The sequence below is a fragment of the Chiloscyllium plagiosum genome, chromosome 1 (genome assembly GCF_004010195.1).
Source record: "Chiloscyllium plagiosum isolate BGI_BamShark_2017 chromosome 1, ASM401019v2, whole genome shotgun sequence".
In the NCBI taxonomy this organism is placed as follows: domain Eukaryota; kingdom Metazoa; phylum Chordata; class Chondrichthyes; order Orectolobiformes; family Hemiscylliidae; genus Chiloscyllium; species Chiloscyllium plagiosum.
The window spans coordinates 58,158,429-58,170,950 of record NC_057710.1 but is presented as its reverse complement, the minus strand read 5'-3'; the positions used below and the strand labels follow the sequence as shown (position 1 = coordinate 58,170,950).

At 41.8% G+C, this 12,522-nt stretch overlaps 1 protein-coding gene across 6 annotated transcripts in view; it reads left to right on the top strand.

Annotated features, from left to right (window-relative positions):
* Positions 1 to 12,522, top strand: part of tln1 (talin 1) — a 162,314-nt gene that overhangs the window by 71,966 nt on the left and 77,826 nt on the right. For all 6 annotated transcript variants that reach the window (XM_043687343.1, XM_043687380.1, XM_043687371.1 and 3 more), the window contains 4 exons: positions 2,849 to 3,016; positions 3,313 to 3,607; positions 9,396 to 9,562; positions 11,540 to 11,668. In XM_043687343.1, coding sequence (XP_043543278.1) covers positions 2,849 to 3,016; positions 3,313 to 3,607; positions 9,396 to 9,562; positions 11,540 to 11,668 — 759 coding nt within the window. The remainder of the gene's footprint in view (positions 1 to 2,848; positions 3,017 to 3,312; positions 3,608 to 9,395; positions 9,563 to 11,539; positions 11,669 to 12,522) is intronic.

Below are 12,522 nucleotides of genomic sequence, written 5' to 3'. Positions count from 1 at the left end.
AGTTTTGGGCCTTGTATCGTAAGGGAGGTTGTGCTGGTGTTGAAGGGGATCAAAAGGAATGATCACAGGTTTGGAGGGCTTGTCATATGAGGAGTGGCTGAGGAATTTTGGTCTGTATCTGAGGGACTTTAGAAGGGTGAGGGGGGAAATCTAATTGAAACTTCCAGAATACTGAGAGGCCTGGATAGAGTGGGCTTAGAGAGAGACTAGGACCCGAGCCACAGCCTTAGAGTAAAAGGAAGACCTTTTAGAACAGAGATAAAGAGGAACTTCTTCAGCCAGAGAGTGGTGAATCTATGGAATTCACTGCTATAGAAGACTGTGGAGGCCAGGTCATTGAATATTTTTAGGACTGAGATAGATAGGTTCTTGATTGTCAAAGGGATCAAAGGTTGCAGAGAGAAAGCAGGAGAATGGGGTTGAGCAGACTTGATAGGTTGAATGGCCTTATTTCTGCTCCTGTATCTTATGATTTTAGTCCCAGAAGACCATAAGGCTGCTCTCTCATTAGAGAGATGACTGGCAGTAGCTTAACCACACATCAGGTGAGCGGCAACGTTCAGAAGGTGAGACCTCCATGGTAACCTCAGCTGATATGGGAATTGAACCTGAGGTGTTAGTGCAAACCAACTATCCTGCCAACTGAGCTAACTGTGACTCCCTCCCACCCTGCCATAAGACATAGGAGCACATTAGACCATTCACCTGCTCCATCATTCGATCGTGGCTGATGTGTTTCTCAGTAGCTTTCTCCTGCCTTCTTCCTATATACCTTGAGCCCCTTACTATCTATCTCTGTCATAAATACAGTATTACAACTTAGTTTCCACAGCCTTCTGCAGCAAAAACTTCCACAAATTCACCACTCTTTCATTGAAGAAATTCCTCCCCATCTCTAAAGGATCATCCCTCCATTCTGAAGATGTACTCTCAGATCCTAGTCTCTCCTCCTCGTGGAAATATCCTCCCAACATCCACTCTGTCCACACTATTCAGTATTCTGTAAGCTTCAATTAGATCCCCTCCTCATCCTTCTAAACTCCATCGCTTATAGGCACAGAGTCCTCAAATGTTCCTCATATGCTAAGCTTCTCACTCCTGAGACTTTTCTTGTGAACCTCCTCTGAACCCGCTCCAGGGACAGTACATCCTTCCTGAGATTTGGGGCCCAAAGTAGTTCACAATACTCCAAATGTGGTCTGATCAGAGCCTTATAGAGCCTCAGAAGTACATCTCTGCTTTTATATTCCAGTCCCCTCAAAACAAATGCCAACATTGCGTTTGCCTTCCTAACTGCTGACTCAACCTGCAAGTTTACCTTGAGAGAATCCTGGACTAGAACGCCCAAAACCCCCAGTCTCTGCACTACCTATCTTTTGTATCATCTGCAAATTTATCCAGAATGTCCTCCGTTCCTTCATCTAGATCATTCATGTATGAAGTGAAAAGTTGTGGTCCCAATACTGACCCTTGTGGATCACCACATGTCACTGGGTGCCATCCTCAGAAGGACCCTTTTAACTCCACACTCAGCTTCTGCTAGACAGCCAATCTTTTATCAATGCTAGCACCTTGTGTCTAACATCGTGGGCCATTATCTTACTCAGCAGCCTCCTGTGCAGCACCTTGTCAAAAACCTTATTGAAGTCTAGAGAGATAACATCCATTGGCTCTTCTTTGTCTAATCTGTTTGTTACTACTTCAAAGAATTCTAGCAGATTTGCTAGGCATGACCTCCCCTTGATGAAACCATGCTGACTTTGCCCTATTTTACCATGCACTTCCAAGTAGTCAGAAATCTCATCCTTCACAATGGATTCCAGGGTCTTACCCATGACTGAGGTTCGGCTAATTGGCCTGCAATGTTCCATCTTTTGCCTTACTCCCTTTTAAACTATGTTGACACCATCTAGATTAATGGATTAGAAGTGATCAGGAATGACTTGGAAAGAAGGTGAATCAGAGCAGAGTGAAAGTTAAATTAGAGGAGGTAAATTAGAGGAAAAGAAAGGTGGGCAAGATTTCAGGGACACAAGCAAAGCAGCATAAAACCTTGTGCAAGTTTTAGTAATTCACAACTTCCCAAGCTCTTTAATTATTTGAGCTTCCTGGATGATTTGTATATAAATAAGATATTGTTCACAGGCTGTTATTTTTCCAGCAAATTGTGGCCCAAACTCTTCTCAATCAGCATTCGTTAGAGGCAAGTCTTAAAGATCTGAATGTTGTACTGATCTTGAGTGTAGAATTTCAGAGTGCTTAGAATGCCTAGAACAGAAAATGTCTTAATTTCGAAAGCTGGACTAATTTAGTTTCATTCAGATCAAATGAACTAAGTCAGTTTGATGCATTAGCAGCACCAATGATCAAAATATCAGCAGTTAATCACCCCTGCAGTGATCAAGTAATCCCAGTGCATGTTGGGATAAGTGCAAAGTCTTAATTTAGCTCAAATTTGTGACAAATTAATACATTCCTTTTTGATTAATTTTATTTGCATTGCTTCAATCCTTTTTTTAAATGCTGTTATCATGGAATCATTATTTTAACCTGGCTTTAAATTGTATCTATAGCTAGAAATACTGGGCGGGCGGGTGGAGGAGAAAACTGTATAAAATTTACTAAAATGTTTTATACAGAACATATTTGTATTGTCAAGTTAGCCTGATGTATTATGTAAAAGTAGTCTGCAGTCAAAGTAGAGCAAATTCAGTTAGTTAGTGTCATTAAAACTAGACAGTGCTTTTCAATGTTTGGAATAACTGTCATCTATGTTGACAGTGTAATTGCCTCAAAATTAGCAGGCAGTAGTACATGCCGTGACTTTCCCTTTTCTGATAACTTATAGGACATGCTTATGCAATTGGCCAAAGCTGTAGCAAATGCAGCAGCAGCTTTGGTCCTGAAGGCAAAGAATGTGGCTCAAAAAGCAGAAGATTCCGGATTACAGAACCGTGTCATTGCAGCGGCAACGCAGTGTGCGCTTTCCACATCACAACTGGTAGCTTGCACTAAGGTAGGTTTTGAGCATTATTGGTTCCAAACAAAGCTTACAGCATTTCATTTGAATCTTCACAACTTCAGCTCATCTTAGTTTGAGTTTTAATTATCTAAATTCCATGGCAGAAGGGTGCAGTTGTAATTAGTTCTGGCTAACGTGATCTGTTTATTACGTGAAGTAAATGTTGTTGCAGAAGTCGAGAATTTAGCTGCTTTTATTAATAGAAAGTGGTGTTTGTTAAATCAGATTCACCTAACTGTCCTTTATTCAATTACCAGGTGTAATTTTTAACATACCTTCACTCTTTACAGGTAGTAGCTCCAACTATTAGCTCCCCTGTCTGCCAGGAGCAACTAATTGAAGCTGGAAAACTAGTTGCTAAATCAGTGGAGGGATGTGTGGAAGCCTCTCAGGCAGCAACAAATGATGAGCAGCTGCTGAAACAAGTTGGTGTGGCAGCCACTGCTGTGACACAGGCACTGAATGACCTGTTGCAACATATCAAGCTCTATGCCCATGGAGGACACCCACTAGGACGTTATGATCAGGCGACTGACACTATTCTAACAGTGACAGAAAACATTTTCAGCTCCATGGGGGATGCTGGTAAGGAAACTGTTTCTTTGAACAGCCCATGCTAATATGAAATGAAGAAAATCTATAGTCATTAAATGTGAAATGAACCTGATCGATAAAAGCATTGCTACCTTAAAGATTTCTAAAAATGCTGATTCAATTTGATGGTTGTCCAAATCTTCTGTCAGTTTCAGTGAAGTAATGCTGAGTTCTATATGCATTAATTTGTTTGCATTTCTAATTGTTAATCTTCTGCCATTTGTTGTGAAGGCATTGAGCCATTCCTGGATATGATTCCATAGATGGCAACATCCTCCAGTACCTTGTTCACTTGCCATTCTTGATATGTTAGCCTGAGTTCAGTATGAATAGCCCAATTTAACAATATAGTGTGCATTCTTTCATAATGAGTGGATGAACAGTAATTAGTACATGGTCATTGGATCACATATTTGTGTCTGCCCAACCTTCAGTCACTGAGACAATTTAAGATTCACTAATAACACTCCAAACTGGATTGGCTAGTACCCTGTAGATTAAGGATTCAATCTAAGACTTTCCTCATCTGAAATCTTTCAGCTATTCACTATCTTACATGTGAACATACAAGCAGGAGCAGACCAATTAGTCCCTTGAGTTGCTCCATCATTCAATAAGGTGTGGCTAATCAGGAATCTGTTTACCTCCCATCCACCTTTAAAATATTCCATGATTATTCTTCCACTGCCTTTTGAGGGAGAGGTTTCCAAAGGCTCCCGGCCCTCTGATAAATAATTTCTCCACATCTGTGTCTTAAATGGGTAACATCTTATTTTTAAACAGTGAACCCTGGTTGTACATCCTCTCATAGGAGAAAGCGTTCTTTCCGCAACCATCCTGTCAAGGCCCATTAGAATCTAGTACATTTCAATCAAGTTTCCTTACTCTTAACTCCAGCAGGTGTAAGCTTTGCCTATCCAAGGATGCATGTTAGATTGCTCAGAGGTAAGGGAGCAAATTATGGAGCCATTGACTGAAATGTTTCAAGCCTCTCTGAACACAGGATCTATCCCTGGGTACTGGAGGTTTGCAGGTCTGATGCTGTTGTTTAAGGAAGGGACAAAAGGAAATTTCAGACTTTACATTACATTACATTATATTACAGCGTGGAAACAGGCCCTTCGGCCCAACAAGTCCACACCGACCCTCCGAAGCGCAACCCATCCATACCCCTACATACCCCTACCCTTACCTAACACTATGGGCAATTTAGCATGGCCAATTCACCTAACCTGCACATCTTTGGACTGTGGGAGGAAACCGGTGCACCCGGAGGAAACCCACGCAGACACGGGGAGAACGTGCAAACTCCACGCAGTCAGTCGCCTGAGGTGGGAATTGAACCCGGGTCTCTGGCGCTGTGAGGCAGCAGTGCTAACCACTGTGCCACCGTGCCACCCACAAATTGTTCACTTGATATCAATACTGGGAAAACTGATGGAAGCCATAATACGGGATAAGAAAAGTATGCACTTAAGGAAAAAAATAAGTTAACACTAGACAGGCATCATGGTTTTGTCAAGGACAAGTCATGTCTGACAGTTGTAATTGAGCTCTTTGAGGTCACATAGGCAATGGATGTTGTATATTTGTACTATTAGAAAGCATCTGATATGGAACCACATGGTAGGTTGGTTAGCAAGTTAGAAATGTTTGGGATTAATGAATCCTTGACAGGATGGATAGGGTAGGTATAGATGGGCATTTCTAAGCCAGGAGACAAAATGAAAGTGGTGTTCCCCAGGGATCAGTGTTGGGACCCTTGCTTTTTCTGATTATATATAAATGATCTGGATATGGGTGTTGAGGGCTACATCTGTAAATTGGCTGGCACCTGGCAGATAAATTTTGATGCAGAGAAATGAGAGGTAATACGTTTTGAGGTAGAAGAAACATGGAGAGACAATACAGTCCACATTCCACTAGTTGTGTGGTAATCAGAACTGTATGCAGTATTCCAAACTTGGCCTAACCAAAGTTCCATACAGCTGCAACATGACTTGCCATTTTTTAAACTCTGCCTTGACTGATGAAGACAAGCACTCCATATGCTGCCTTTACTACCTTATCCACTTGTGTTGCTACTTTCAGGGAACTGTGAACCTGTAAGTTTGGATCCATATGTTAATGTTTCTTAGGATTCTACCATTTACTGTATACTTCCCTCCTGCATTAGACCTGTCAAAATACACCTCCTTGCATTTTTCTGGATTAAATTCCATCTGACATTTCTCCAGCCAGTCCATATCTTGCAATATCCTTTAGAAATCCTCCTCATTATCTGCAGCTTCCCCAACCTTTGTGTCATCCACACCGACCACCTACATTCTTCTCCAAATTATTTATTTATTTAACAAACAGCAGTGATCCCTGCAGAATACCACAGATCGTCAGTCAAAATAACACCCTTCCACTGCTACTGTTTATCTACTTTGACCAAGCCATTTCTGTGCTGAAAATGTGTTGCTGGAAAAGCGCAGCAGGTCAGGCAGCATCCAGGGAACAGGAGAATTGACGTTTCGGGCATAAGCCCTTCTTCAGGAAGGGCTTATGCCCGAAACGTCGATTCTCCTGTTCCCTGGATGCTGCCTGACCTGCTGGGCTTTTCCAGCAACACATTTTCAGCTCTGATCTCCAGCATCTGCAGACCTCACTTTCTCCTCAAGCCATTTCTGTCGCCATTTTACCAGCTGACCACAGATCCCATGTGATCTGACCTTTTTGTATCAGCCTTCCATGTGGAAACATGTCAATACCTTGCTAAAGACATTCACCGCTCTAACCTGATCAATCATCTTTGTCACTTGCTCAAAAAAAGCTCAATCAAGTTTGAGATGAGATATCCCCTTCCTCAGTTGGGCTGCAAGTGCGTCTTTGGTTAACACTACTGTCTCAGCGCCAGGAACCCATGTTCAGTTCCACCCTCGGGCAACAGTGTAGAGTTTGCACATTCTTTCTGTATCCACGTGGGTTTCCTCCAGTGCTCTGGTTTCCTCCCGAAGTCCAAAGATGTGCAGGTTAGGTGGATTGGCCATGCTAAATTGCCCGTAGTGTCCAGGGATCTGAGGGCTGGGTGAAATAGCCCTGGAAAATGCATGATTGGTGTGGACTGGATGGGCTGAATTGCCTGCTTCCACATTTTAAGGATTCTATGATAGCATACAAAGCCATGCTGCCTGTCGCTAATAGGTCCACATTTTTCCAAATATGAATAAATGCTGTCCCCAAGAATCATCAGAGATTTTCCTGCTGCTGATGTAATGCTCAATGACCTGTGATTTCCCGGAATATCTATGTTGCCTTTCTTAAACAAAGGAATAACATTGACTATTCTCGAGTCCTCTGGGACCTCACTGACTAAAGAGGATGCAATGATCACATACAAAGTCCCAACAATTTCTTCCGGTGCATCCCTCAGTATAATGGGATTGTACCCATCAGTCCTGGGGACTGTCTATCTTAATTATTTTTAAAACACCTAACACCACCTGTTTTATATTGACATGCCCCAGAATATCAACAGTTCTCTAGACTCATCATCCATCATCTTTGTTTGTGAATACAATGCAAAATATGCATTGAATACCTCACCCATATCCTCCTGCTCTAGCGTAAATTTCCTCCCTTTATCTTTGAGTGGACCTACCCTTTGCCTGGCTACACTCTTGCTCCCTTTTATAGGTTAAGAACAAAGTCCTGAGAATCTTCCTTAATACGGGTTTACCAAGGTCATTTCATGGCTTTTCCTACAAGACATTTCTGTTGAGTGTGTCCTGACATCAAATAGACTGGGCCAAGAGAGGAATTGACTGCCACCTTGTTGGGTAGTTATGGGTTGGGCAGTAAGTCTAGGCATGGCCAGCAGCGACACACCACATCGCATGAATGAACAATAGATATTATAAAAGTTGAAGACCCAGCACTGATCCACGTGGCACACACTTTGAAGGTGTTAAATGAAGTTCCAGTCAAGCGAACTGCTTTGTTTTGGATTGTGTCAAGATTCTTAAATGTTGTTAATTGTACTAATCCAGGCAAGTTAACAGTCGAAAAGTGTGGTGTTGGAAAAGCACGGCTGGTCAGGCAGCATCCGAGGAGCAGGAGAGTCGAGCTTTATCAGGAAGACCTTATACTCAAAACGTCGACTCTCCTGCTCCTTGAATGCTGCCTGACCGGCTGTGCTTTTTCAGCAACACATTTTTGGACTCTGACCACCAGTATCTGCAGTCCTCACTTTCTCCTAGTATTCCATCACATTCTTGGCTTGTGCCATGTAGGTGGTGAATTGGTATTGGGGATTCAGGAGTTAAGGTACTTAGTACTCTGACCTGCTTTTGCAGGCACAGTAGTTATATGGTTCAAATTCTGGTCAATGGTAACCCTCCTCGGCTGTTTGTAATGGAGGATTCAGCAATGGGAGTAACTTTGAATGCCATGAAGGAGTAGTTAGATTCTTTTTTTTTGTTGGAGGTGGTTACTGTCTGCAGTTGTGTGGCATAAATGTTACTTATTACTTCTCAGCCCAGTCCTGGATGTTGTCCAGGATGTTGGATATATACTGCTTTTGTATCTGAGGAGTCACAGATGGTGCTGAATATTGTGAAATGATCAGTGAACATTCCCATTTCTGACCTTTTTTGATGGAGGGAGGATTCTTGATGCAGTGGAAATGGGTTCGGCCATAGACATTACCCTTTTGAACTCCTATGGTGTTGTCCTAGAGCCAATACGCTTGCTGGAATGATAACACTGTTAGGACTCCTGTTTCTTGATATCATGCTGAGTGAATTGAATTGATTGGAGGCTGGCATTCACGATGCTGGGTCCCTCGGGTGGAGGCCAAGATGGATCATCCACACAGCATTTCTGGCCAAAGGTGAATGCAAATACTTAAGCATTGATATGTTGGTCTCCCTCATTATTGATGGTGAGAATGGTTGTGGAACCATCTCCTCCTGTTCATTTGTGAATTGTCCTCCTCCATTCATGACAATATGTGGAAGACTGCAAAGCTTTGGTGTGGTGTCTTGGTTGTGGAGTTGCTCAGCCCTGTCTATTGCATGCTACTTCCACTGTTTGGCACCATAATAGTTCCATGTTGTAACTTCATCTGGTTGACACTATATTTTTGGGTATGTCAGCTTCTGCTGCTGCTTCTGACCTGCCATCCCACCGTCTCATTGAACCAGGGTTGATTTCCAGGCTTGATGGTGATAGAGTGGGGAAGGTGTTGGTCTACAGGGTTACAGATTGTATTTGAATGTAATTCAGCTGCTGCTGATGTTGTAGAGTATCTCATGAAAGACCAGTTTTAAGTAACAAAATTTAAATCTTTCCCCTTTAGTGCAGTGTTTATGCCACAGTATGAATGTGAAGATGGGACTTCATTTTTAAAAGATCGTGCAGTAGGCACTTTTATTGATAGTGACATGAATAGAACATCTGCAACACTAATTGGTGAGGGTGAGCTCTACCCTTCTGTCAGTTCCCTCAGAAGCTGCTGCAGATCCGAATGGAACCCCATTTAACATAACACATCCTTTGGTACTATGATGAAGTGTAAGCTTAAATTAAAGGGCCTACCCCTGCTCTTCCTTTGCTGTGTTTTTGTTATGAACTTCTGGTGTGAGGCCTGAACCCCTGGCTATCAGAGTTCAAAATGAGATTGATACCACTAAGCCAAGGTTCGCACACCATGATAAGAATACAACTGACCTTGCTTTTGGAATCTTAATTGAATATTAAACATGATACATGAACTCCTTCCTTCCCAAAATAGGTGAGATGGTGCGACAAGCTAGAATTCTGGCTCAGGCTACATCTGACTTGGTGAATGCTATTAAAGCTGATGCTGAAGGTGAATCTGATCTTGAGAACTCCAGAAAACTGCTCTCTGCAGCCAAACTATTGGCTGATGCAACAGCTAAGATGGTGGAAGCTGCAAAGGTAATACTAAGATTTTCTGATGTAGTGTTGGACTGGGGTGGACAAAGTCAAAAGTCACACGACACTGTGTTGTAGCAACCTGAAGGAGGGGTGGGGCTCTGAAAGCTTGTGGTTTCAAATAAACTGTTGACTATAACCCAGTGTCGAGTGATTTAAAATGTTCTGAACTCTTGTATTTTGAGGGCTTTCTATATGAGCATGTTTCCCAACTTTAGAGAAAGTGAGTCTGCGTTGGACGTGTAATATATCAAGGTAATTATTTTTGTGATGGCCTTTTTCTCTTTGACACTACCTACATAATTTAAAATGACATTCCCTCACAGGAAATTGGCCAGTCATCTCAGTATGCGGATGTCCCAGGGAGAAGCCAAATCTTGTAATTAAAATGTTGCTAAGTTGTGTGTTTAGATATTTATTTGGCTGCTTTATCATAACGTGTGATAAATATTTATATTTCATTTATATGGTCAAAATTTTGACACCGTTTCAGTTGATCAGACGACCTGAGAGATGCCTTACAAAGTCAGTTGCAAATCACTGTTCTAATGCAGGGTCACTAGACCTGAAACATTGACTGTCCTTTGTCTCCTCGGAGTCATAGAAATGTAACACACCCTTCAATGCAACTCTTCCATGCTGACCAGCGATCTTACGTTAATTTAGTCCCATTTGCCAGCACTTGGCCCATATCCCTCTAAACCGTCCCTATTTATGTACCCATCCGGATGCTTTTTAAATGTTGTAGTTGTACCAGCCTCCACTTCCTTTGGCAGCTCATTCCATACATGCACTGCCCATTGTGTGAAAAATGTTGCCTATTTAGGTCTCTTTTAAAATCTTTCCCCTCTCATCCTAAACTATGCACTCTAGTTTTGGACTCCCCTCCCTGGGAAAAAAGACCTTGTCGATTTACCCTATCCATGCCCCTTATGATTTTATAAACTCTGTAAGGTTGGTCCTCAGCCTCTGATGCTCCAGGGAAAACAGCCCCAGTCTATTCAGTCTCTCTTTAGCTCAAATCCTCCAACCCTGGCAGCATCATTGTAATTCTTTTCTGAACCCTTGCAAGTTTTGCAGCTGCCAGACCTGATGATTTTACTCCAGCAGTTTTATTATACAACTGCAAATCATCATGTATAAGGTTCATAGCCATGGACATTGTCCAAAGATAAGGCCCAAATTACTGAAGTTTAGCCTGAGTATTTTCATACACTTGGCAGAGGAACAATTAAACCTTTTTAAGTGCAATAAATCTGCAGTGCATCATTACTGTTCTGATTTATTGTAATCCCTGATATATCTGGCAAAGTAAAATTTTCTACTGAACACCGTTTGCAACAAATTATCAAACTATGCAGCTAATGGTTGGAAGAGGTTACTTAATCTATTTTTTTTCTAATCAACCTGTTCAGAGATGTTATTACACACCTCTGGAACAGGTTGGTCTTGAATCTGAGTTTCCCAGTCAAAGAGGAGGGATGTTACCACTGCGCCATGAGAGTCCCTTGATCATAGAAGTCATTTGGAACACAACTTGAGGGGAGAGAAAAGGTACAAGAATTTATATCAGGATTTATATACTGGAATTCAACTTTCCTTGTCACAATTCCTGAAGATGACAGTGAGTGAATAACTGTTTTAAACAATTGATGTACAGCTCTCAATCCACTATAGGTTTTAATTCATAGACAGAAAATATCACAAATTCACAACACGTTCTTGAAAAATGAAATGGTGGATCTGTTTTGAAGAGAGAGAGTTTACTCCGTTCTCTATTGTACTGATTTGCTGCATACTTTGATTTTCCACATTTGATGATTTTTTTTTAAATCTCGATGTTTGTTTATACTGTAATTGGTAAGGTTGCATTTTTATCGCACTACATATACACTAATTCAGCTGTGATTTTATATTCAGCTAAATGTTCTAATCCTATGTCGTTGGGTTAATCTCTTTTTTTGATTATTATGGCTTAAGGGTGCAGCAGCCAATCCTGACAGTGAGGAGCAGCAGCAGAGGTTAAGAGAAGCTGCTGAAGGTTTACGAATGGCCACCAATGTAGCAGCACAGAATGCCATAAAGAAGAAATTAGTGAACAAACTGGAGGTGGGTACAGAATATAGTGACTTTACAACAGTAAATTTCATAACCTGTTTAATTTAAACAGGTCAATAATTAGACTTTGTATTTAATCAGTGCAAACTTGACTGACTTGCCTGGTGTGAAAGTGACTCAGTTCCTCTGCACAATGAACATGATACTGGGGCACATTGACCTGGATGGTCTTCATTTCACATTGTGCAGAAATACCTGATTTCAACCATCAGTGACAGTTCAGTTGGTTTTAGTGTCCCTGATTTAAGTGAAGTAGAAATTGGGTGTAAATCATATTTCTGGTCTTTGGTGTATTTATCAGTTTTGCAGAAAAATATGATCAATCTAGGTGGAAGAATATTGTAGATTATCCTATGTCGAGGCTTACAAATAAAGAATAGCTACTCAAATTAGATTGGTCATGCAAAAATTAACAAACAGCGTGGTTGACTCCAAACTGCCTTCTGTGGCCTAGTGAGTCAAAAAGTTGCATCACCATAACGAAGAATTGGAAGAATGAAAGATAGGACACTTAACTGCAACTGAGGATTATGGCACACTCTAACCAGTTGGCCATCCTCACCAATATCTGGAGACCTGAAAATGTGTTGCTGGAAAAGCGCAGCAGGTCAGGCAGCATCCAAGGAACAGGAGAATCGACGTTTCGGGCATAAGCCCTTCTTCAGGAATGAGGAAAGTGTGTCCAGCAGGCTAAGATAAAAGGTAGGGAGGAGGGACTTGGGGGAGGGGCGTTGGAAATGCGATAGGTGGAGGGAGGTCAAGGTGAGGGTGATAGGCCGGAGTGGAGGTGGGGGCGGAGAGGTCAGGAAGAAGATTGCAGGTTAGGAAGGCAGTGCTGAGTTCGA